The 26,817-nt window shown below is 39.4% G+C and overlaps 1 protein-coding gene across 3 annotated transcripts in view; it reads left to right on the forward strand.

The window, feature by feature from the left end:
• The first annotated feature begins 345 nt into the window (after window positions 1–345).
• The window catches only part of PTPN2 (protein tyrosine phosphatase non-receptor type 2), a 34,511-nt gene continuing 8,039 nt past the window's right edge, over window positions 346–26,817 (forward strand). Inside the window, exons 1-8 of one of the 3 annotated variants that reach the window (XM_063326486.1) lie at window positions 352–1,427; window positions 4,939–5,029; window positions 12,741–12,841; window positions 13,508–13,606; window positions 14,776–14,913; window positions 21,373–21,582; window positions 23,006–23,164; window positions 26,437–26,627. In XM_063326486.1, coding sequence (XP_063182556.1) covers window positions 1,218–1,427; window positions 4,939–5,029; window positions 12,741–12,841; window positions 13,508–13,606; window positions 14,776–14,913; window positions 21,373–21,582; window positions 23,006–23,164; window positions 26,437–26,627 — 1,199 coding nt within the window. In that variant the 5' untranslated portion in view covers window positions 352–1,217. Of the gene's footprint in view, window positions 1,428–4,938; window positions 5,030–12,740; window positions 12,842–13,507; window positions 13,607–14,775; window positions 14,914–21,372; window positions 21,583–23,005; window positions 23,165–26,436; window positions 26,628–26,817 lie in introns of all 3 variants that reach the window. The other 2 variants (XM_063326487.1, XM_063326488.1) reach the window with 2 other exon arrangements.

A 26,817-nucleotide genomic window follows, 5' to 3' on the forward strand; every position in this document is an offset into this window, starting at 1 on the left:
AACGGTGTGAGCGCCTCACTCTGCCGACCTTTCCTCCTCACCGCACACTACTGAAGTGCTTCTTAGAAATCACCCCGAGGCCCAGCCCGGCGCCACAGCGGGGAGGCGCGGTGGCAGCAGGGTCAGAACCGCGCAGTTGGTTATCACGGTGGCAGCAGGTCGCCTGTACAAGGTGCCCCGGTGACGGGGCACTCTGTGGGGACCCGAGGCTGAGGGGGCCCGGCTGCCGCACCACAGGCGACGGGCGCCGCAGCTGGAGGCGGCAGCGCGGGGCGGGGCTAACCGCCAGGGGGCGCTCGGGGGGGGGGGGGGGGGGGCGGGGCTAACCGGCAAAGGGGCGGGGCTTACCGTCAGGGGCGGCAGAGCCGGGGAACTGAGGGGAACGGCTGGGGCGCGGCGGGGGGGCGGATAAAAACGTTCCCGGTGAAACCTCCCGCTTGGTGAAGGCCCGGAGTCACGTCCGGAGAGGAGGCGGCGTGGCCAAGGGCAGGGCTGTCGCTGCGGCGCGAGGAGGGAGCCCGGCGCTTTAACCTCTTTTCCTCCCGTGCGGCACTAATTACCGCCGGGCGTTTTCAAACCGGCCGCACGTTACACGGGAAAATCCGCGCCGAGGTGCGAAGCGCAGCTCGCCTGGCCCGACGGGCGCTGCTGCATGAGGCCGAGCCGTAGGGCGGGATTTCCCTGCCGCTCGGGAAACCGCAGTGCTCGCTAAACCCTTCGCTTGACCTTGAGCTTCGCGGAGCGTTTTGCGGGAGCGATTTCCTTAGGGATTTCTCTCTGAAGCGATCACTGGAACGGGTTGCCCGGGGAAGTTGTTCAAGGGCAGGCTGGATGGGGCTTTGAGTGGGAGATGTCCCTGCCCATGGCAGGGGGGTTGGAACTAGATGATCCTTAAGGTCCCTTCCAACCCACACCATTCTGTGGTTCTGTGACCGCCGGGGGCTGCTGCGTTCCGCCTCGCCGCGTTCCTGCTGTCGAGGCGGCGAGCCTTGCCGGCATTCGCCGCCTTGCAGCCACCTGAGGCGCCGCGGAGAAGCGCCTTGCAGCCGCCGCCCAACCCGGGCCGAACCACCTGAGGGCGGCCCCTGCCCCCCCTGACGTCACCCCAGGTGCTCCCCTCCTCCCCGGGGGGCGTGGTCTCTCCCGCCCGCGGGTGGGCGGAGCCGAGGGCCGCGCATGCGCCCGGCGCCGGCGGCCGCGGGACCCGCTGCGAGCGTATGTGCGCGCGCGGCGGCGGCAGTAGCGGCGGGGCGGAGCGTGCTCGCTGCTCCCCTGTGGTGGGCAGCGTGCGAGGGGCCGGCAGCGAGCCGGCCTCCCCACGGGCTCGCGCTCTGGTCGCCACCGCCGCCGCCGCCGCCATGTCCGCCATCATCGAGCGGGAGTTCCAGGAGATCGATGCCACCAACGACTGGCAGGCGCGTTATCTGGTGAGCAGAGGGGGCTGGCGCCGGACGGGAGTGCGGGCGGGCGGGGAGAGGGCCGCCGGCCGGCAGCGCCCCGTTGCCGGTACTCGCCGCCGCCTCAGCGGGGAGCGGAAGTCGCTGGGCCACGACTCGCTTTCAGGTGCAGGCAGCGAAACTGCGGGCGGGAGCCGCGCATGCTCCCGGCCGGCGGCCGCCGCGGCTCCTCGGGAGGGGGCGGCGCGCTGCGCATGCGCCGGCGGCCTCTGGGCCGGTTGCGGGCGGCGGAGGGTTGGAGCTAAGCGGGGTGGTGTGAGCTGGACGGGGGTGAGCTCCTCGCCGTTCCCGGGCGGAGCGGAAAGTTATACCCGGTAACGCGGGTCTGGCCGGGACTCGCCATCGCCTCTGGGTTCGCGGCTCGGCCGCGGTTCCTCAGGCAGCCGCTCGCCCTCCCGTTACCCGCTGCCTTGGCATGCTTGGCCTCTACAGGAGACCAGCTCAGAAACACACGAGTTAGCCTTTTTCTCTAGAAACAACACCGGTTGGGAGCTGGAGCAGCGGTGGTCTTTGGGTCAGTTCCATAAAATGGGCTTTATGTATAAGTTTATAATATTAAAGCAGTTGATTGAGCCAGTATGTATTTTACAGTGCTCTTTCACAAACGAGGAAAACCAACCCCAAAGGGAAATTCTTTTTACTAACTTTGTTGTGCTTTTTCTCTGTTAAATTAGAATCACAGAATGGTTTGGGTTGGAAGGGACCTTAAAGATCATGGGCAGGGACACCTCCCACCAGACCAGGCTGCTCAAACCCCATCCAGCCTGGCCTTGAACGCTTCCAGGGATGGGGCATCCACAACTTCCGTGGGCTGTTCCTATGTCTCACCACCCTCACAGGAAAGAATTTCTTCCTGATATCTACTCTAAATCTACCTTCTTTCAGTTTAAAGCCATTACCCCTTGTCCTATCACTACATGCCCTTGTATAAAGTCCCTCTCCAGCTTTTTTGTAGGCGCCCTTTAAATTAATGGTGTATGTGATAGATGCATGTGTATATTTCAAGTATATTATCTCTATGCATGTATTATGGTACTGAACTTTGGTTTGAACTTAACAAGGGATAGTGGAAATAAACTGTGCTAAATTGATGAGATAAAAGTGTATGGGAAGAATTCTGCAACCAGTATTGTTCATGCCATAAAAAAGTACACACACACACATTACATCTGGTATATCCAGACTGAACAAGTAAGTTAGCTTTGGCAAGTCATTATGCTTGGAGAAGTAAACTGAAGAGAAAATTGTCTCCTAAACTTTGCATATGGATTTCCTAATTTTATTACAGCTGTGTCTTACATTTTTAATAAAGTTTTTCGTATTAGAATTTTATGTCTTTCCGATTTTGTAGATTTTGCAAACATAGGATTTTCTCAGAGAGTTAACGCATTTGTTTTATACTAAAATCAGAAAATATAGACCTGCTTAAAAAGTAAAGGGAGAACAGCAAGTGATGCTTTTAAATAGCACAAACTTGTAGAAAATATTCTTAATTGCTGACTACTTGCTTTTATATTCAGTTTTTTTTTAGGAAGGTATTTTCCTATGATAGTGTTGTATAAAAAACACACACACTTGCAGTGAGAAATGTTTCTCTGAAGAAAAAAAAAAGTTGGGTATTAGGTTTTTTTATTCTTCTTTCTGAGACCAGTTTTGTATATTTGCCCTTCAGTTCCATGAATTTGCCAAGACTTATGGTAAAATTCTATGAACCTTGGAATATTTATGCTGACTTCCAGAGCTCCTGTCCAATCTGAATTAATGACTGAATAAATAATACTGATTTTCACTTTTCTTTTTGATGCAAGTTTTTCTTGTAGTATGCCTTTTCTGTGTAATATGCCTTATGTTACATCTGTCACCTGGTTTGTTTCCCCATTTTGTGATGGCTGGATCGTATGTGGAAAAACTGATATTAGAACTAGTCATTAAACTTCCTTAGGTTTAATTCTTTTTAGTAAGCCCCCTGCCCCATCACTGTAGTAGTTTTTCTAGCTGTTTCAACGTTTCTTGACCAAATTACAGGTCTGTTTCTGTGCACAAAGGCTGCCAGTGCTCTTAAAACCAAAATATGTTATATCCTGTTATGGAGTAATACAAAATTTACATTTTGTGGGAACTTGGTTGTGAATGCCTGCGGGATGCATTTATTCAATGTGCGTGCGGTTTCTCCCAAAGCTTGTAAGCCATCTAAGCTAGAGGAAAGGACAAGTTCATGCTATATCAAAATAAAAAACGTGATTGTCTAATAGGTCAGGACATTTTTATACAAGTATGTACAGCAATGGTGCTTGACAGTTACTGCTTCTCTTCGTGGTTTAGTTTCTTTACACGTTGGCACTGTGCTTAAGTAATGTTACACACCAGATGGAGCTTCCGTACGTACGTGATTTCCACCAAAGTGCTTTTTGTCTGTGTTCATTGTCTAGCAATATATAGACTATTTGGAAAGTTTGAGAAGACATAGAAGGCTGCGGAAACAGAGAATACTGAAGAATGCTTAGTTGTAAAGAGAGGTTTAGATGCTCTTTGGGACATAATGATAACATGTAGCAACATCATCTAAAAACAAAAGGAGAATTCAAAGTAAAATATTGTCAGTTCTATATCGTACAACATGTCTGCTGAGATGGCATCAATATAGAGATATAAAGGGATCGTTCAGTTCATTGGAGGCTGCTCATCAGTGGCACTTTAGCTTTAGTGTTTTCAGTTGTCTGGATAAGGTAAATGTGTATCTCTTAGTGAAGTTATGGAAAAGATATGCTCAGAGGCAAAAAAAAAATAATAAAACTGACCATTCAGAATATGTGAACTGTGTGCTTTTTAAAATAGCATGTAAATGAGTATGTTTGAATATCTCCCGAATGCAGAATATTGACAGGTTTCTGTTAATGCCTGGGGAGAAGCAGGCTGTGATTTCATATTGATATTTGTGAGTCTAGAATTGTTCCTTCATATTGAATCGTGTTTAACTACAGCTATATGGGTTGAACCATCAAACCACCAACAATAATCTTGTGGCTGTTAACAGCAGCCATAAAGTCCTTAACTAGTTCAGTTATCTTTGTGGGGATTTATGCTGCCAGTTGGTGTAAAGGAGCTAGTTCTGTCTATCTGAGTCTTTTACTAATGTGGGAGATAACATGTGAGTCTGAGGTGAACTCTAAGCATAATAAATATCTGGGTTTTTTTCACGCTTTGTTCGTGCTGCATCAGTTGCTTACCAAGTTGTGCTTATGTTAGTTCACTGGTGTTAGCCAAGTGTGGGCAGATCTAAATGGCAAGAGCTTGGCCAAGAATGAAGCACACGTTTTCTGAGTGAAAATAACACTAGGTGTAGTAAAGTTTAGTTTTAAAATGTTAATTATTAATAACCTTGATTAATTAATAAGCTTGAACATCTTACAATAGGATGTGTAGAACACTAGCCTTAATCAGCTTATGGGCTGTAAGTAAATTGCATTTTTTTCTTTTAAAGGAAATTCGACACAAGTCCAGTGACTACCCTCATAGAGTTGCAAAATATCCAGAAAACAGAAATCGAAACAGATACAGAGACGTTAGTCCGTGTAAGTATCTCTTCTGTAATTATTGCAGTAAATTTTCTAGACTTTTTACTTACCCAGTTTGCTTTTAAACACCGTAGCTAATAAATCATGGTCACTGTAGGTTTTGTATTTTGTTTATTTCTGTAGGCATGTATCCTATGATTAATCTGTTTTTTGTAACACACACACAAATGTGTAAAACAGGAGGGAGAAGGGTCTGCTGGTTAAACTCATTGTGCTGAATGATACATGAGAGATGATTACAAATCATAGTTATTAGTATATAGGTAAATGTTCGTGAGCTGCAAAGTAATACTTTAAAGGTATTTTTCTCATAAAGAAAATTTGTTTAATATTGCTTCATCTGGCATTAAAACAATCAACATCTGCTGAGCACAGAAATTGAGTTAATAAGCCTTGACTAACGCAGTTTCTTTTTGGGCTAAGTCATTCTGCACATCTGCAAGATTGTGTGGATAAATGCCACTGGGTTTCCACTGTTGCTTTAAAAAATACTTGAGATTTTGTTATTTTTGTAAGTTCAGAAGAATGTATGCATGGACCTGTTCTTTAATTTTCTCAATGCAAGCAGATATGGTGTGGAGTGCTTTGTATTTTACTAACTGCTGTAAAATGGTCTTTGTGACATAATGATCTTATATCTCAGGTGAAGACAGCTCTTTTTTTTTCCCCAGCTTCTTTGCTACTGATGCATTGTGGACTTTTTTTCAACAGCTTTTACTTTAGAAGCCGTAATCCAAAATGGTTATAAAAATACATGTGAGCAAAAGATTACCAATATGTAGTTATAGCTGGAGAAATCCATCAAATCATTTTCAAAAGGACTAGGAAAAGAAATTCAGTACAGCCTTAATTTTTCTACAAAACACTGAAGTTGGAATAGGTTAAAGGTTTGTGTGTTCTTTAGTATGAAGTTTCCCAGAGCGCCGAAGGCTCAGAAAAGCCGCCTTGTTACTGGATCTAGAATTTTTGAAGGGTTGCTGGTGTATTGGGGCTTTTTGTTTGAGAGCCTAATCTGAATACCTATGGTAAGATTTGGAGAAGTGCTGAACTCCTTGTTTCCAGTTGAAAGTTGTGGTAACAGCATGTGCATAGCACTTCTCAAAATTACACGGAAGGGGTCTCGGGTTGAGTCATGCTGATCAGATGCAGCACTGCGTGCTGCTCGTTCCGCTGCTCCCAGGCTGCTAACTTGCACAGTGTATTTGCGCCAAATGGATCCAGTCTGGCTTAACGCTGAATCTCAATACTGCACTCTGATGAAAATGAACTTCAGAGTTCAGTGCACAGCCTCTTTGCTGTGTCTGCATGGCATTCCCCAGTATCGTCTGTTTGAGAACTGTACAGCTCTGAAGAAGATGCCTCAAGTTAGTCAAGGCGTACTAACTTCTGCTGTATGCTCAGCAAAGGGAGACAGGCCTCTGCTGGACCTTTGATTTATGCAGAGGTACTCACGTGTCCCAGCTTTGCTGTCCTCTTACAACACAGCATTAGCATCTTACCGGTGGTAAAGCAGATCATGTTTTATTCACTTTCTGTTTCATACCTAAATCAGGATGGGGTTTGTAAGAAGAGAAGGCAGGAAATTGGATTTGAACCCACGAGACCCAAGTTCTATTCCTGCATCCAATATCCTGTACAAATTCTGTGGCGGAAGCTGTGTTCGTGCATTTACCATTTCTCCAATCCATAGACTTCATATCTTGGGCACTACTGCAAGGAGAATAGCAGCTTACCTTCAACATATTTGTGGTTTTTCTTTCGTTTTAAAAAGAGTGTTTCTAAAATAAATAAATAAAGACATTGTCTTATTTAAGTAGCATCTGATAATGCCTGCGATAATACCTTAGGGGTGTGAGTTGTATTCATCTCCTGTAGTTTTTTGGAGTTCAAAACTTTCTTTAATCATGTCATGCCTTTTAGAATAGTGAAGAGCACTGAACACCTCTGCGTGATCACAGCAAAGCCTGCTTCTGAAATGCTTCTTTAGTCAGGAGGTAAATAATTATGTGATTGTATTAATCCCTGGACCCCGTGCAAGAGCAGAGAGACAGTTAGATAAAATCTAGTCTTGAAGTAGTAGTTGGGCTCAGGAAGGGGTTAGAGTCATTACATGCCGGTTGACATGAAGTATAACATGACTGAACTAAGATGGTGAACTTTGAGACATGTCTCAGTTTTTAGCATTTATGACAGAAGGAAGGTTTAAATTGGGCCACCAAGATAGCCTGCAGCATTGGGTACTAGGAGCAAGGCTATATGAGAACGGTGTAGAACACTGAACTAATTCCTGTTGAATTACTGTGTTTTCAAATATGGCTCATAATTGTATCTGTAATGATGGTGAGAGTTGGGAGGAGAAAGAGACCTGGAAGCGAATATATAATAAATAACATTCCAAGATAGCAATACCTAAATTTCAGAGCAGCTGGGTTAAGAGTGTGGTGAACACATCTAATCGTGGTGCATGTGTGCAAGGAACTGGTGTTGCAGAAATGTTAGACAACTCAGTCTTACACAGTCTTAACATCTTGGTTCTTCACTTTGCAAATTTCACTGCTCTTTAATAGCGTTTAAATAAAAAACGAGTGATAATACTAATATTCTCTGATAGTCAAAGGCCTTCAGAATTAGTAGTTAAACTTTTAAGATCTAGCTACTTAAACATATTGTAAGATGTAAAACATAATTTGATGAAAATATTTTATTTCTCACTAGCAGTGAGAAAACGGCTTGTTAATCTACATAGCAGCCAAGCCAGGCTAACATCTGAGGTGGTATGGCTGCAAGAGGAAATGCAAAGATTATTCTCTTACGGAAAAGATGTCAATTACAAGTGCAGGAAAAAATGCTTCGAGTTGGTTTGCCACATTTCAACCATAACACACAGGACAGGTACACTGAAACCAACTTGCGTCCGTTACATGCATTTCTAGGTAAAAGTTGATTTCTGTTAGCTGGGAAATGCTAATCATCTTTGCCCATTACAGTTGAGTTTCACATTGTCTCTGGTTTCATAAATATTTTTGTTAGTGTCCAGTTTTGTTGGCTAAGGAGCTATGCTGTGCATAAGTTTGGTTGGGTAAAAGCCCTCAAGAGTTACTGCCTAGCCAAAAAAAATAACAGTTTGGTATTAGTCTAGAATAGGGAGAGGAATATTTTGGCTATGTAGTACTATTGAAACAGGAAGTTAATCTGAAATAGGTTTGGTTTGACAGCCAGTCATTTCCTGACAGATGAAACCATTTCTCAGAAAACACTGTTAAGAGGAAAATAACTTGTGAGGTTATTATTCTTTATTGATAAGTTTAATGAAGCTCTAAGATTTCTGTTACTACTTCCCTTCTAAATCTTATCCTTAGTTGATATCAGAGGAGTCTAGTGTCTCAGATTGACTGTAAACACCTTTAGAGATCTGCTTACTGGGTTCCCAGATTTAGAGTCAAGAAGGAAATCCCCTTGGCAAAGTTGGCAGGATTTTTTTTTCTTTGCTTTTGCTTTTGGAGGGTAGATGGGGGGTTTACACAGTTTTATCTTTAGTCTTCCTTTCTAACTTGTGTAGCCCAATACCGTAGGTCATCTGAACATTTTCGCTCAATAGATCATGTTGCTGTTGGAGGATCTTAAAGAGGCAGTGATTTCTTTTGTTTTCTTCCTGTGGCCATTAGTAGACTTTGTGTTGGCCCTTTCAAGCATTGGCTTACACTTGTCATAGAGTATGTACTAGGAGAGAGGAATGTGAAGAGTATTGTGCTTTACAGGGAACAGAGTTTGAGCTGATGTGGATGGTTTTGCATATAGTGCTGATTAATTATCATTGCAAAAATGTTCCCTTTCTGTCCTGTGATGGAAGTGTATGTGCTCAGAACAGGGAAATGTTCTATCCAAAATAAGCCTACTGCTCTTCTTGTTGTCCATATTAGAAGCTGAGATTGATTTTTATGATGTTACCTAATGATTCTCTAAAATGTTTCGTTACCAGAAACATGGTATAAATAAACTCGACATGCTGCTTTTGGAGATACTTCTTTCTTGGGGTTGGGGAAAATTTTACAGCACATACTGATCTGAACGCTGTTGTATCTTAAGTTTTTTTTCCAGAGTCCTGCTTGTAAGCGTAAGGATCCTGTGCAGTAGTTATGGATATATTTCAGTATGAATACATTTTAGTTACAAGCTAGGCCATGATTGATATGATGCCAATTCATTGCGTACAACCAGTGACAGGGTGCGGAAAAGTCACTTTGCCTTTCCTTTGCCTTAGGCTACCTCTGAAATTTGAGACTCTAAGTCTAGCAAGAGAGTATTGTGATTTGAATAATTTAACAGCTCAGATAGACTAGATTTAGATTAGTGAAATGAAGGGGATTTGCTGGTAGGCGGGAAAGGGTCAGACTGGGTCACTGGCATGGCTTATGGCCACATGTTTTATTTATGACTTTCTTTAATCCACTAAGTAGCATTTCACCCTCCTTTGTTGTTAATAGCTCTATATTTGGGGAGCCAGAGGCATCTCTTGGATAAAAGATAATTTTTAAGTTATACAGTGGTTTCACTTCTTGAAGGAGTTGTTTTCAAATAAAAACCTTTCGTTAACCAGCTGCAAGAACTGTATGTTGTAAAATGCCAGACGTTTCATATCTCAGTTTTAACTGCATATGTCATTTTCTTTTTTAGCAGAGAGTGGGCAAATTGATTTGTAATGTGAAGTATTGACCTTATTTGGGACACGAGGAGTGTTGTCAGTGATATCAGTGGGACAGGGTTTCGCTTGAAGTGGGTAATAACAGTTTGCTTATTTCAGACAGGGTTGTTCTGGGAGTAGTTTTCTTAGTGCAGGAGCCAGAATGAGAAGCATTTTTAAGGTTTCCACTTCCTTTTTGGGCTGTATGGTTTGTTGAAATAGGGGAATTAGCACTTCAGAAAATGAGTACTATATTTTAGCTGTTGTGGGCATGGAAATGCTTAAGATAAATCTGTAAGATAAGATTTAAGATAGGTTTATCATTCATATAAATCTAAAGTATTTTGTAACTGGAAGTTATTTATATACGGGAAATATGTTACAGCTAACTCACTGTCAAAAGTTGGCTGGCTTCATTTAATTCAGAAGAGCAAGCCAGGGCTTGAATGAGGTTTCTAGGTCATTGTGTCCTTTAGGAATCTTTTCCCTTGAAAGAAGGGAAATCAATATATTCCAGTGGCTTTCTTTGTCCTGTGGAGTGTATGCCAGTGTATTTGTGGGATCAGCTCTGTGTTAGTTGGGGAGGAGAAGGGAGCCTGTCTGTGCATAGAATTAGTTGTTAAAGGGGCTTTTAAAAAAACTTCCAGAATTTTATTTGTCATGTTTACAAAGTAAAATTTGTAAGAAGGGTAAAATAAGCCTGAAAACGTGTATAAGGATTACAGTAGGAAACCTCATTAGGACCTCGGCAGTTATCTCCTACTGGCAGCAATACAGCAGCTGCTGCTGGGTGATTAAACTGTTAACAGTACTTGCTTACGTCATCTTTCCGAGAACACTAGTACCGGTATGTGTGATTTACTATAACAAGATCTTAAGTTTTTCCTGTTGGCAAATGACATGTAATATTTACAAAGGTCTTGGTTTCTCTCCAGTAGAAACATTTCAGATAAAGTGATACGTGAAAGGAAAAAGTAACACTTTCCTATCCAAACAAAATAATACAAGAAGATCTATTTTACTTTAAAATATAGGTATGTCTTAATTTTACTGTCTCTTAGCTTTGATAACATCTTTTTCTTCATACAGATGTATCATAAATTGTTTTAATAATCCTGAAAGTCAAGATCATGTTGCCTTACAGCTGGAATGCTAATCAAAACTTCTAATAAGTAGACTAAATAAGTAACTTTCTCATACTTTTATATTAAAAATAGGTTTGCAGCATATTTCTGTTCTCTGCAAGTTTGTACGTGACTGCATATAAAAGCTAGCAGCTAAACGAGGTAGGATAACAACCCCAAATATAAGTCCTTCAGGAAAAATAAAAAAAAAGTAGTAATTTACTGTTGTCATCTTTCCTTGAATTCAGCAAGATCCTCTTCGACAGTTGCCAATAGCAGATAGATGAGGGAGAACATGAAAGCAGATCAAGACCTAGTAACTGTACTTTTCCCATGTTTCCAAACATATGGAAAGTATTTGTAAAATCATATAAGCAGTCTGTAGAACGAGCGTCTAATTCAGTAACTATTTTTTGATTCCCATCAGCTTTTTGCCTGTCTGGGTTCATATTCGTGGATTTCTTAGATAAGCCTTGCACTGTATACACTGGCTGTGATACAAGGACTTAATCCGAGTTCAGCTATCATAGCTGCACTGGATGTGATACTTGGTAGTTGCTCATGTCAAAACCATGGATTTTGTGCATTTCTCAAGATGTTTGTTAAAAGGAAGTTAGCCTTTTGGTGTGGGGATGGGAGAGGGAAAAGTGAACTGACATTTTAATTTTAACAGCAGCTGTGCCATCGGTCTGTACCCTGAATGAGTTTTGTGGGTTAGACTAGGCGAACATAGGTTAAAAACTGGCGTTGCACCATAATTCACTCTCTGCTCTGTCAGTTCATTTATGGAATCTTTTCCTGAAATGTGTTGAAGTCTCGTAAACTCATTTTAGTTTGCCATTTTTTATTTACTCTTCTCATAAACAGTCTGTCTAGGCAGTTGAGCTTCAGGGATCTTGCAGTCACTTGGATTGCATTTCCTGGCATGCAGTTGTGTACAAATTTTAAGCTAAAAATGCTGTTTATTTAATACAGTTCTAATAAATGCCTGAAGGATTACTTACTGTGAATGTCATTACCTAAATGTCTCCTAGAGGGTGATAAATCAGATACTAAAAGGTTCTAGGAACAGCTACTGCGACTTTTTATTATGCAGTGTTTTAGTATGACAGTCTGATAATCTTTCTCATATTAACGTTAGAATTTTAAACGGAGCCCTCTGTTTGCCTCTGCCATAAATAGGGGAATCTTCTGTCTTACCTGTGTAATCGTGAGAGACTGAAACTGTAATTAGATTAGGCTTCGTTTAATTGGAAGATCTGTTAAATAGGTACATTTTTGCATATGATCCTTCTTTATTATTTTTAAATTTTTTGTATAGTACTAATAAATTATAGGGAAAATTAAATTGATCAAAGCTTGGTTTGAATTATTTTAAGTAGATTTTATTTATTTATTTATTTTTAGCTGTGTGAGTTAACTTTATGATTCTATCTCGACCTATGAAACTTCATTTCACCAAAAATCTCGGAATTCTGAACCGAAAGGAGACAATGCAGTGGAGTGATGTGGTGTGATAGGACAGAGTGCTGCCTGGTGTGTGTTGTGGTGCTATTGTACCAAGGAAATGCAACTGTTGAGGGATGGCTGTGAGCATCTTTTGGTATGTGCGGGAAGGTTGTTTTGTTTGGTTGTTTTTTTAAAGAAAACTGAGTATTCTAGTTTTCTGAGATGCTTCTATTAATAGCTGCCTGAAATTACTCTGATGGGAATGCTGAGGGGAGAATGAGACAAGCAGTTATCAAAGTTACGTGAGAAATTAGTTTCACGTATATTTGTAGTTTGCCATTTGGTTAGTACTGCAGAATTTAATTCTAATTGCTTGTCAGACCTAAACTTGCCTGTTAAAGAGTATTCATCAAGATGGATGCATCATTAATTCTTAATTTTCTTTGAATTTTAGATGATCATAGTCGTGTAAAACTGCAGAACGCTGAGAATGACTATATCAATGCCAGCCTAGTAGTCATAGAAGAAGCCCAGAGATACTATATTTTAACACAGGTGAGTAGTACCGATTACTAGGTTATTATGGGGATTGAGACTCTGGGGGAGGGGGGTTTGTGCAGTTGTGATTTGTATTTGGGTGGTTCCTTGTCTCTGTGAATTATGCATGTCTCATACTAAGTGCCTATTTGAGCTACTTGTGAACATATTATTTTATATTTTAAGAAAAAGCTAAAGGGAATATTTAAGTATGAATAATTTACCGCATATAAAGCTTTTTAAAGTACTTCTTGCTCTTTTCTTCACTTCTTTTGGAAATAAGTTGCAACAAGAATTTTACCTCTTATTTCATTGTGTACCTTCTGAGCATGCCTGCAGTAGCTTTTGTTCTAACAGCACAATAGTATTGATGCCCAAACTGAAACATCCCTGAGTTCTTACTGTTTTGTTGTTTGGTTTGGTTTTTGTTTTTCTGTGGTATGTTTTTTTGGGTTTGTTTGTTTGTTTTAAAAAAACCTACCACAACCAGCTTTTAAGTACTGGAATGATCTATGCAGTGTGGTTACTTTCTTGCCTGTCATGTCTATCGTTCTACTAATAATTTGTTTAAACTTTTCAGAGGAAGACTTTTTCCTGTTTTGCACAGTGAACTATTAACTGTGTTCAAACACTGCTTTGTGTATACATTCTCACACCCTTTTTTTTCTTTTTCTTATTACACAGGGTCCACTGCCTAATACATGTTGTCATTTTTGGCTAATGGTATGGCAACAACAAACCAAAGCAGTTGTCATGCTGAACAGAATTGTTGAAAAAGAATCGGTAAGTAATATCAGGCCTAAAGTTGTAAAGTAAGCCACAGGTGATATGGTGAATAATACAGGTGAACAACATTTGATTGTTGTGTTAGAAGAACTAACAGCATAACATTTATTAAATATAACAATAAAGTGATGGAGCTAAGACACAAAATTCAGTTTGGTGTAAACAGCATCTAATAAATACTCATCCAGAAAGGTGACATAACATCCTGAGAAAGCAGGATGTACAGATAGAAATAAGAGGGGAGTAGGAGCAGTGTAAGATGCTCTAGAACAAAAAGGAAGGTGAGAAAAGAAGTTTGAATTAAAGTATCTTTAGATTATGTCTTCTAAATCTAACAGAGCAGTATATTTGTTATATAGTGATATTAACTGTTGGTAACAATGAAGACAAACTGCTACCCAGTAACTGCCAAACTGATCTAGTTATTTTTGATTCTTTACAGCTGGTGGTATACATGCAGAATACACTAATTTTCTGTTGTGGTGTAGTTCTTCTGCTAATGTGCCTAAAACCACTGTGGTTTTTAGTTATAAATGCATGTCATTTGAGGTTTATGGGTCTTCTTTGGAGTAGGTTTGTTAGTGAAAAAGATTTGACTAGTCCATTAAAAAGTCACTTGCTTGCTTATGCAAAAGTTTTCCTACAGGAATTTTGAGTGCAGGGCAAGAGTAATAAAGGACATGGGACAGTTTTGCCTTGCTTTGTTAGTTTATTCTTTTGTTTCACTAGGATACTCCAGTATTCAGGTGGGAAAACGTGATGTCTTACATCAGTTATGTAAATGTGCAGGTGTGCACCTCAGAAATGGAGGGGGGAAATGTTGAAATAACCGAGTAAAGATCTGTTTTCACTGTAGAGAGCTAGAGGTCGGGAGAGGGAGAAGCGTTAAGGTGTATCTTAAAACATGCCAGCTCTGTGGTGAAAGAAAACATAAACAGATAAATCTGGAATGCGTAATAGCCATTGAAACAGTTTACTAATTTGTCTATAAACGTTACAGACTTTGAGAATTCTTCAGACTGGGAGCAGGTAGTTAAGTCTACTGTATTGAATAACGGGGTTTCAGAATCTGCTCATGCAAAGCCCAAGGTACTAGGATACTTAACGAGATTTTCCTTTTTTTTTCTTCTTTTTTTTTTCCCTCCTTTTCTAACAAAATAAATTAGGTGAAGTGTGCACAATACTGGCCAACAAAAGAAGAGGAGGTTATGACATTCAGTGAAACAGGTTTCCGTGTGAGGCTAGTATCTGAAGACGTCAAATCCTATTACACAGTACATCTACTGCAATTAGAAAATATCAACGTAAGCTTTTCTCAGTCTATATAGCTCTTATTCCTGGACTTAAGTATATAATGAAAACTGCATAGCATATTATCACTACAGGTTTGATTGAGCTTTTACAATGAAAATTTTAATGCACTTTGCTTCTGATAATGTTGAAGATGTATGTGTGGCATATAAGCAAAGGAGTTAGATCTGAATTAATCTATACATTAAAAGAGGTAGCAGCTTCAGCATTTTTACAGTTATATTTTCCGTTTGGCAGTACCTTAACATGCTGAGTTGTAAGTGATGGTAGTGGTGATTCTAAGAGGAGCTGTAAGGAATACCCTAAAAGGAGGAACCTAGGGGTTGAAAACTCTGGTTTCTTTTGGATATCAGAAATCAGACTCAGCAATTACTGTTTTTTTTTTTTAATGGAACTTTAGTTTTCCATATAATTCAGTCCAGCTATCTAAATTTTTTGGGGGGGAGGGGTGATTACCAGCTGTAGATAGGTAACTTTATCTCCTCTTGCTTACCTCCCCTTTTGCTCCACAGGACCAACCATCCTTTTCTCTTAAAAATTAAGCACTTTGACAATTTAATCAAGTTAAGCTCAAAAAAGTTGTTCCTGGCCTGAGCTTGGGTTGGAATTTGCTGCTTCTGTTTCAGAGCTGAAGACAGGATTGAAGAGCTTGTCTGTTTGTTCCAGCTATGTCTTGTAAGATATTCTCTCTCCCTATAAACCTTGCCTTATATTAATTGAAAGTGTTAGTATGGCAAGTTTTATTCAAGGTTGTCTTGTCAGTGGATTTGGGAAAGGAAGGCCTCAAGATGTTCCTTTGCATGTTGTTTTATACAACTAAACATTGATATTTTTGGTCAAAATTATTTTAATCTATAGTAACTGTTAATGTTACTTTGAGATAATGTTTGTTAATTCAAAACCTCCCTCAGGAGATCAACATGATAAAACTTGGCATGTTGTTTCTTGGTCTATTCAATGTAAGAAGAGCTTTATGAAATTCTGACCTACCGACCTGAAGAATTTCTGTTTAGTTGTTTGTTTACTGACAGCAAAGGCAAAGAGGAGTGCTTGGAAACCAGTGCCTGAGAAAGAATAACTTTCCTTTTTGGAGAGCTGAGGCCAGTTTTCCTAACTACTGAAAAGGCTTCTTCGTGGAATTGTCTGGCTGACGTTGGCCCCTTATCTTAAACTTCCTATTTTCAAAGGATGCAATTTCCATTACATTTGTATGTTTGGACATAACATTAGCTGGAAAGTGCAGAAATCCCTTGAGGAACAGCACACCGTATACTATAGTGGACTTTTGAGTTGGAGCTATTGAGCACTTAAATTTCTGGGTTTGCTTTGGACTGGTAATGCAGGCCCGTCAGCGCTGTACAGAGTTTCTTGTATGCCATGTAAATCAGTTTCGCAAATACTTAGCAAAATTACTGTATTGAATTTTTATTTTAATGCCCTAGCACTCCTATAAAGCTCCAGGGATATTAACTCCAAATAATATCTTTTATATAAAACAGCTGCAAGAAGTAGAACGTACTTGGTTACTCAAACAGCAAAACTGCATAGTTTCTAGAGTAACACTGCAAATGTAAAGTGCAGCCTTCTGTAAGAATTTGATAATTATACTATAAAACTTCTGGGAACTGAGCATTCACAGTAATTTGAAATGTGAGCTTAACTATGTTTATACGAGTTACTCTGGAGGGGACTTTGGTGGAGACAGAGTAGTAAGACATTTAACCACTTGACGCCTGGAATATAAGATGACTCACAAACAAAATATACTCTTAGTTCCAAGAATATTTAAGAAATTTTAGTATTTCTTTGAAAATAGAACTAGAATTGTCTTTATAATACAGCCATTCTGAACTCAAGTAAATTTGTGTTGCTGCAAGAAATCTCTGTAATACATAAGCAAAATATGTATGTATGAAGAGTAAAGTGCTTGTTTAATGTTGTTACCAATGAAATTACCTCTGAATATTTGGTTGGTTTTGTTGGTGGTGTTTTTGTTTTGGTTTGTTAAAGAGCATTTAGAATTACAGGGGGCGGGTGTCTGTTTGGCAGCAGGGAGGGGATGACGATGTTTGTTTTTTAGGAGTAGATCAAGGCATTTGTTGGTTTGATTTGTTTATATCTGTTCCAGGCAAACATTTGGTTTTGCTGTTGCAGCTAGTGTAGTTTAATAAAGCTTTGGAGAGGAGAGGGTGTTTATTGGTATCTTTCCAAAAGTTTTGAAAATATTTCTAATATGCTTTGTCTTGCTGGTGATCATTGCAGGATTTCCTTATGTTTTGCCCAACCCAGTCTGCATTTTAGAATGTAGACATTTGAAGCTGCCTTTCCACCATGGTTCACTGTGTGTCCTCTGTCGTTTTTGTTGGTGTCAATTGTCAGCTCTTCTGAAGGTTGACCGCTGTAATCACTTAGGTTCAGAACCCATTGCGGAAAGACTGACTGTGAAGGCTTCAACAAACCTTCCCTCTGTTGGAAAACAAGGGTAGAAGGAAAATACTGCGCTCATGTTAAGAAATTCATCATCATTTATGTGTGAAGCTATTGCATGTCTGTGACTTGAAGCAAAGTCTCCGAGTGCACTGGAGGAGTGATAGTTAGGTGTTTATGAGAGCCTTTTGCTAAATCTGCAAAATAACCTTATTGTATGGGACTGTTAAGTTTTTTGACAATATTATGGGAGACCTTTTGTTTTGGAGGGTGATGGCAGGTGATGTTCTGGGATCTAGTCGTATCTTTGTACACAGATGTGTACATGTATGTAATTCTATAGTGTTTTGAAGGGTTTTCTGAAACATGGCATACACTTGCTTTTAAACAAGTGGGATGTCCTCATATCACTTTGTCGGATTGCAGCAGGGATTAATTTTGGTCTTCACGATCACAGAAATAAGACTGAGGTGTTGGGTATTAGTGTCTAACACGAAAGGAGAACCCACACTCACTTGAATGTCAAGTGTTTTGCGGATTCAATGGGCATAGCTATTACCATGTTGACTTACAGGATAAGCACTAGTTATTAAAAAAACCCAAAACAACAAAATGTTTGTGAGGTTTATTTGTCCCCATTATCCTCACTGCCATTTTTACGTACATTTTGAAAACCATTTTGCCAAGCATTAGAGTGAACAAATAGAAGATGTGGTAAAAGTTGATTCAAGATTTTGAATTTCAGTGCTTAGAATATTGCCCCTACAGCATGCCTTCTCATGTTTATACGATCAGATTAGTTGTTAATGCACTCAAGGCATGATCATTAAATACGGGACCGCTATGGGGTTGTAGGTGTATTTTATGTCTTCATGTGTCAGACCATTTCAGCAGCCCTTAAGCAATGAAATGAAGGCTTTTATAAGGAGTGTGTGAAATTTGACAGACCAGCATTTTTCTGTCTTCACCTGTTTCACTTGATAGCAAAGGCGTCAACTTCCTTCGAACACTTGGTAGTATTTTATTCATGTTCATACTCTCAAGTGACTGAACAGCCTGAAGTTGTTCTAAGATTTTTGTACCTTTTTGTTTTGAATGATTGGCTAGTCACTGTAAAAAGGTTATGACAAGGCTTGTTTTAATGAAGGTTAATCTTTTGACATTCTGTTATATTTCTGCTCAAGTCCTCATGTGGATGCCTGCTTGTAACGTGGAGCATGGCTTGTGGGTTGGATCATCCTTTGATTATTCTGTTAGTGTTGCCAGCAGTCAGTGGAGAACTGTGCAGTGTGGCGGTAACTTTCTGAGTTTATCAGTTTTAGCTATGTTGGTTATTTACTGAAAGCTTATCCCAGTAGTTCATTAAACTTTCACTAGAATGGTTTGACTTACTTTCTTACAAAGTTGTTGAAATGTTGTCCCATGATTATTCAAGGATTTTTTTTTTTCCAGTAGCTGGTCTTAGGGAATAAATCTTGGAAGAATATGTTGTAGTTACCATAGAAGAAGCAGGTTTTCAGCTATTGTGCAGAAATGTGTATAACCTATATACAGTTTTATATTACTGCCTGAGTCTTGAAGTCCAGCTTTTTTTCTTTAAAAGAATATCTAGTTTCCTGATAACACTTGAAATAAAATTAGTTGTTCTTTAAAATTGAATTTCTCTCCATCAACAGTTGTGAATCTTTAGCAAGCCAAACCTTTTCTCATTACAGTCCTGCATCATTTCACGTAAGTGATAGCTGTGGTGTATGGCTCAGTGACAGGGGAAGTTCTTTTAGAAAGGGTGGTACAGATACTCACACAAAGATAGTATTTCAGCTGTACAGCTTGACTGCCAAGCACCACTTGAAAGAGCCATTCTGTTGAAGAGAGAAAATGTGGGAGGTTTGAAATATTCAAATAGGATTTGGCTGTACGAATAGAAACTGCAAGTTCAAAGAAGGCCAGACAGTTCCAGTACACTGAAATGGGGATTCATGAAGGAAGATGAAGAGACTAGGTATTTTTAAAATGAGCTGAAGTGATGGAAAATTGTGGGATGGATAAAGCCTTTGTATGGCATGAGGAGGAAGGGAAAAAAAGTAATTCTGTGGGTTAGAGCTGGATGAGATGTACAGCAGCACTGCTTAATCGCTCCTTTAGAAATACCTATTTTCAGATTAGTGTGTGAGCAGGGTGGCACCATGAGCTTGAAGCACTGCTGGTGGGTTTTTTTTTGAGGAGGATGCTAGTCTTTGTTACAGTATGGGATTTGAAAAAAAAAAAAAAAAACACAACTCCAAAACAACCACAGTTTACCTTTGTTTTCTATAGATGAAGGCATTTTTGCCTTCTTATGGTATAAGGGAGGCTTTCATCTGGAATGCTATTTAAGAATCTTGAGGGAGAGGGGGAGAGTATCAGTTACCACTTCAAAGGATCATGTAGATTCACAAGAAACATCTTTAACGTTTGCTTTACCTAGTACGTGCATTTAGCTCATCTCTCCAGTTTTCCTCTTAAATTTGTAGTTGCAGTTGATTAGTGAGTTAACTCGCTACTTGAAAAAATAGGTACGGAAGACCAGTAAAATGATCTCAATTGAAAATACTAACTTTTTTTTTCTTTTTTTTTTAATGCTTTTCTTCAGACAAATAAGAAAGGGAAGTCTCAGCGTATTCGCACAGTTCAGGCCTTGGTAGATTTTTTTTTTTCCCCTTTGAAATCTTACCATGTACTCATTTTCCCAGTATAATGGATCAGACTCTGTTGTCCTTGTTGAGCTCTTAGCCAAAAGGCAAAATATTCCTGGAAGATAACTGTGCATTTGGGAGTGACTTGAGTCATGTTAATATCCACTGTTTTCTATGAAAGTATTGGCAGTCTTGCTGTATCAGGCGTTGAAGGCAAAAGAAAAAAATGGGAGAGTATTTTTGTTACTGTGGTATCATGAACTGGATTATTTTAGCTTCACAAAGGAGTTTTGTAAGTTGTCCCTCGTAAGAAATTGAAACAGACAGCAGGGGATGAACAGTAGAACGTATTTTAATTTCATAGCTATATTTTACTGTTGCTGAAAAAGAAAAATAGCTTTTCTGGAATACATTGATATTTTAAATCTTCTTGTGTTCCAACTTTGTGGAGGTTTATGTAGGTTTCAATCTATGTGGAAAATAAGATGAAATGGAGGGAGGATAAAAATAACTGAACCTTTCTAAAATTCCCGAGCTAAATCAGTCATCGAGTTGTCTCAAAATCACTGTAGCAAGAAAAGAAGGGAGGCAAAGAGTAGCATTTAACAGCAGGTCTGAAGTGAGTTCAGTAAAGATATGATCCAAATTTGTCATCAGAGCTTTTCAGAGAGATACATACTCTCTTGCCGTCATTTCAGTACTTGTGGTTAATTGGTCGTGTTAGGAGAGGAGCTGCATGGTTCTAAAACAACTGCATGGTTTCAGAATCCTTCTTTCTTACTTGCAAAGAATGAATACATCCAATAGAAGTCTTGCTAGACATCCTGCTATATGGGTTCTTCTAGGCCTTTTCCATAAAGCTTCTTGCTCCTCTCAGTAGTGTGGTTAGTATAAAGGAGATGCTAATACCTCTTCATACTAAAACTTGCCCTGAGCAAGAGCGGAGAGTGTTTACACTGCTGACGGGTATTTTTTTTTTTTTTCAGTGTATTAATGCTAGCAGTATAATAACTGGTGTCAGCCATTAGGCTATGTTAATGGTAGAAAAAGAAGAATATTTGGGAGCAAGTAGTAAAGCAACCCAGATATAATATTGGAAGTTCGAGAAGAAGAAAAAAATGTGTATGGTATGCAATTATTTGCAAAGGGGAAAACTACCAACTCGGATGAAAAACTGCTTCAGGTTGCACTGTTGGTTGTCATCCAACTTGAAGCAAGTTACTGGATTGTTTTCTAAATGGGAGGTTTAAAATAGAAAATAGCTATTTATTTAGATTGTGGAAATGTGTGCTAACTAAAGAAAAGTAAACTACTTTCTGGTTGTATTGTTTATTTTGTTTTCATTTCTAGAGTGGTGAGTCCAGGATGATCTTTCATTTTCATTATACAACATGGCCAGACTTCGGAGTTCCTGAATCCCCAGCTTCATTCCTGAACTTCCTGTTTAAAGTCAGAGAGTCTGGTTCACTAAGTCCTGAACATGGACCTGCAGTAGTTCACTGCAGTGCAGGGATAGGACGTTCCGGCACGTTTTCATTAGTAGACACTTGTCTTGTTCTGGTAAGTGTTTGCTCATTGTCTCTGTCACCTCTTTCCTTCTCTCTGCCTCCCTTCCCAATATGGGCTTTTTGGTCAGAAGGCTTTAGAAGCATTTCAATTAATGGCATGCCAGTGAAAACTTTAATTAAGACATACTTTTTTTTTTCTTCACATATTTTGATGGTTTAAAAACACAGCTCTTCAAATACATTTACAAATCCATCTTCAAGTACCTTACACATTTTCAAAGCTTCCTGGAAAGTAAATAGTAAGCATTCTTTTCGTTTTATGCAAGATGTGCTTAGAAAAGGTTCAGGGTTTTTTTTTTCTTTGTTTTTTAATAGGAGCTTAAAGTTAGGCTTGTGAGTATATACTGAGGCAACTGAATATGTAAGGTGTTTTTCTCTAAACATGGAATATCTTGCAGGTCTGTCAGGCCCCTTTACTTAAGGTTGCAGAAAATTGGTATCTGAACTAGGATGAGAGCTCAGGCATGCTATGCCCCTGGGTCTCCTGCAGCATGTAAAGGAGGATGGTGCAGATTCTCCCTAGCTGTGCAGCCCTCTGGGAGGTGGGGCTTGATAACCAGTTGCAGTACCACGTGAATGAGTAGACTTTTTTGCATCTCAGTGAACTGCATCATCTACGATTGCTCATGACTTGAGTGAACTTTAAATGATAAATAATATTTAAAATCTCTTTACATTTTTGTTGGGTTCTAAAGTCCAGATACAGGCTTTTTTCTCTTTGGCTGTGCTTGGTAATAGTCAGAAGTACAGTACGGGATTAGGTGAAATAGGATTTCATTTAAATTCTAAGACAACTGTACCCTGGTTTGGTTTATTTTTATTTTTTTCTTCTTTCTTTCTTTCCTGCATTTTGAAAAACATAGGTGTATGTTTTGATGCAAATATACTTTAATATTAGACGAATTAAAGTGAACATTACAAGAAGTGCAGAGATGTGGTTAAAAACACCCCATGAATGTAGTGTGGGGACAAGTGTGTGCATTGCTTGGATTAGGGATTCTGCTTTAAATAAGGAAACATCTGCCACATCCAGTCATTCCAAATTACTGTTCCATTCAGGAGCAGTAGGAAATATTGCTTTATGGTTCTGATTCTCATTGTCCTATTTCAAAGTACAAATATCTGCTTGAATAAATCTAAATTTCTTAAGAGTCAGTATTAGGGTACTGATTTATTTGGTTAATACATGATCATTGATTTGTTCATAATAAGCTTTCATTAGATGGTTTGCTTTTTTCCTGTATAAACAACGTAGAAATCATTTGAAGATGTTAATTTCCTGCATAACTAACAAAAACATAATATGAAGAAATTAATTTTCAGATTTAATCTTATGACTAATTTTTACTTGTAATTATTTTTTTATACATTGTCTGTGAGTAGCAATGACAGTCTTGATTTAACTTTCTTTACAGATGGAAAAAAAAGACCCATTTTCTGTAGATATAAAGAAAGTATTACTGGATATGAGAAAATACCGGATGGGACTTATTCAGACTCCTGATCAACTAAGATTTTCATATATGGCTGTAATAGAAGGAGCAAAATTTATAATGGGCGATTCAACTATACAGGTAAATGTTTAGCTCCATATATTTAACCATAAACAGTAGACTGGTAACTAGTTAAAAATGAGCTGCAAACTATTTTAAAACATGTAACTTTTTGGGGTTTAAATAATTTCCTTTTTCAATAGATGCCTAGAAGGTATTAGAGGGTATCTGATCAGCGCCTTCTGTCAGCTAACCTTTTAATCCTATATATTTGTCCCCTCTTAGGTAAAATATAAAAGCAACTTGTCTGTACAATTTTTTTTTTTTTTTTTCCAAAAAAAAAAAAAGGTTAAATCAATATCTTCAATACTGAAAAGCAGAAGTAATGCCCAGTATCACTTTGAAAAGATAGCAAGGATCTTTTTAGGATTTCTTGATCTTTGCTATATGTTTTCCTAACAATAAAGTTGCCTGATGCTACTGATCACATTTATTAGCGAAGTTGCTATTTAATTTTTCTTTCCCCCCATATCCTTTAAAATTTGTGTTACATTTAGTAGAATCTAGCCAGATATAATGAGTTTTGGGGCAAACAGATTACCAAATCTCATTATTTTATCAGCGTGGCTTGCAGATGTAACAGTAGCTACAGTTATTTTGAATGGCTGGGGCTAGATGGGAGGGAGGACTGGGAGGGGAGGCTGCGAAACAAACGTAGTTCTGCTTTCATAGGCTAGGGCTTTCATATTTCCTTGATTTCTTAAAATCATGAATGAAGCAGATAAGCTAAAACACATTTCCTCTTTTCTGTGGCTCTGTGAGTTGTCAGATTCTTCTCTTTGACAAATGTTTCTTGACTTGCCAAGTAAATAAAGAAATAATTTTGCACAACTATTAATCAACACCTAGGTAGTGTGCTGCTAGTCCGACACCATATGCCTGGCAGACTGCGTGATTCATCCTAACGCGAACAGCAATTTAGCCTCTTTATTTTCTGGAAGCTATTTTTGGTGGTATGAGGGTATTCTCTTTAATAATATTTCTGCTTTGTTTTTTAAAAAACCGTGCTCCAAACTGTGAGCAGCCCTGGTTCCCACACTTACCTATCCTAGATCACGGATTTTCTTGTTTCCGGGTACAAGGGAGCATTGTCAACTCAGAATACTGCTTGTCAGGTTCAAGCGTGTTATATCTTCATACTAAGGGAATGCCTAAGAAGGCACACTTCTCATTTGTTCTTTTCTTCTTTTTCTTGTTATGATTGTTCAGATGATCTTTCTTAAACCAGTCTCTTCTGCAGTGCAGGCAGTCGTCCTGGTGCTTTTCAGGCCTCAGGGTCATGTGCAGAAAATCAATTGGCAGTACTTAATAGGAGTATTTCTGTGAGGAGCCTCTTCCCCTCGTTTAGTGACGGTGGGATTTCCATGTGTGCCCAAAAGGAAGGATCATACACTCCCCTGCGTTGCCCTGAAGCCCTGCAGAGGCGTGTGGTTGGTGTGCTGCTGCAATTTCTTGCTTCTTAATTATACTACAGCACTGCACCATATAAAATGGGTGAGGTGGAAGAAGACTGAAGTTTTCATTTCTATAAAATTCCTTCGTAATAAAGATAAGTTAATATTGCTTCAACAACATAGTAGAATAACTTACCGTCACTCCCTCAGAAAAATCTGATGAAAGGAGTGGTTTCTGGAAAACAAATTCGTGGCTTTGAAAGGACAAAAAAGGTCGAATTCCTTAGGTCCATGTTTTTTGCAGGCAGAGAACAAGAATATTATAATTTCCTACTGAAACTTGTGAATCCCAAAACCGTATCTGAAATTCACCTGATTCTGTCAACTGCGCATGTTAATGTGCCTTTCCCTTGTGTCCGTTCATTCCCAGAGGCAATACAGGACCCAAGTCTTAGCTCCCCTACACAGGCATTTTAGTTATAATTTTAAGGACAATTGTATTTCTGAAATCAAACTTCATCACTTCTTTGTTTCTTCCAGACATAATTTCACAAGACGCAGTGTAGTACTTCAGTTCCTGAGATACTTTTTTTTGGTGGTTGTTCTTTTTTGTAAAGTTGCAGGTACTATCATAAAATGGCGAAGGCAATTTATCTTCTTTAGCAAGGAGACGACAATCCTCCTTGTCGTCTGCTCCAAGTTGTACATTATTTTACCAGTCCTGCCATTCACGAAGTCTTGTCATAGATATTTAAACTTAAAATTACCAGCATTTGAGCTATTGTTATTACATGTTTAAAATAGAATTCTTGATGGAAAATTCCTTCTATTTCAGGAGAGTAGTAAAATTGTCTCTGATTTCAGTTCTTCCTGTGTGGCTTATCACTCCAGATGGAATCAATGTTTATCTTAGCCAGAAGTCCCTTATGGACACAACCATGTCCTACAAAAGGCCTTTTTCTGTGACAGTAAGATGGAGCTGCGAAGTGAATTTCCATTTGTTAGTGGCTGTTTCTTTTTGGGGTTGTTCTTCATTTAAGGCAAAACAAAGAAAACCTCTGAGAGTGAAGTCGCTTGTGCATGAAGACTCCCTTTGAATTTCAGATCTATACTGGAAGCCCCTCTGCAATGGAGGAGTCGGTTTATTGCTAAAGCTCATTCTGTCAGCAGTTTATTTATAAGTAACTGTGGGTTTTTTTGACATCAATTTTTGCGTTTGATATTTAGTTTAGACCAAAAGTCTTGAATTCATTCAACAGATGAGAATCTAACACTCGTTTTTATGAAGAGTCAATTTTCAGTTCATCTTTCTTATCACAGACATTTAGAAGGAACTGATTTCCACACACACGCACACACACCCTCCCCAAAGTATTCTATATTTTTGCAGGCTGGCCGATTAGTGTGAGAAAAGAACTGATTGTCTTTTAGGGGGGATTCTTTTCCTTCCTGTTACCTTTCTAGGTTTTTTTTTTCTGCATGAAATTTTGTTGCAAGAAAGCCTTCAGACTATCCATCATTAGGACAGAGATCTAGCAAACCAGTTTTACTTCTGTTCTTTTATTTATTTTTTCTTCCATCTCATTTCAGATTAATTGTCCAAACAAGGTGAATATCTGTTTTATGATGTAGTGATCTCTGGGTTCATGGTCCACTAGGTGAGATAGTAGACCACGACTTTGGCAGAGATATTTTATTTTTTTTGTCATTGGGATTGCAAATTTCTCCAGTTCTCTCTTTTTAGGCAGTTCTTGGTCTTACCATTATCTCTCTTTTTTTTTTGTCTTGAGCTAACAGTTCCTTTAATCTACTTGTGTGACTTTCCTCTGGGAAGACACCTCGGGCAAAGAGGAATTCAGTGTTAGGGGAATGTTTGAAATACGTTCTCCTTGTTTGCAGAAACGGTGGAAGGAGCTCTCTAAGGAGGACCAAGCGCCAAGTTCTGAGCAGTCTCCTCCACACCCAACCAAAATCACCACAGAGAAGTACAATGGGAACAGCATAGGCCTGGAGAATAAAGATCAAATGGAGAAAATAAATACTGACCTGTCCACTAAAGTTCAGGATATCACAGATGGCAGCATTGAAAGGTAGGCAAAATGAGGAAACCGTTTAGAAGGCAGATACAGTGTCTTGAGAGGCTGAATTATTGTGTGCTTTTCTTATAAGAAACCTTCAAGATCTTTCTTCAGTGGAGCGAAAGGACAGGTGCTATTTCACTGTCTGACTTAATTATTTTTTTTAAATACAACTTCAATTATTCCTTGTAATAAACCTGTA

The sequence above is a fragment of the Chroicocephalus ridibundus genome, chromosome 2, assembly GCF_963924245.1.
Source record: "Chroicocephalus ridibundus chromosome 2, bChrRid1.1, whole genome shotgun sequence".
In the NCBI taxonomy this organism is placed as follows: Eukaryota; Metazoa; Chordata; class Aves; order Charadriiformes; family Laridae; genus Chroicocephalus; species Chroicocephalus ridibundus.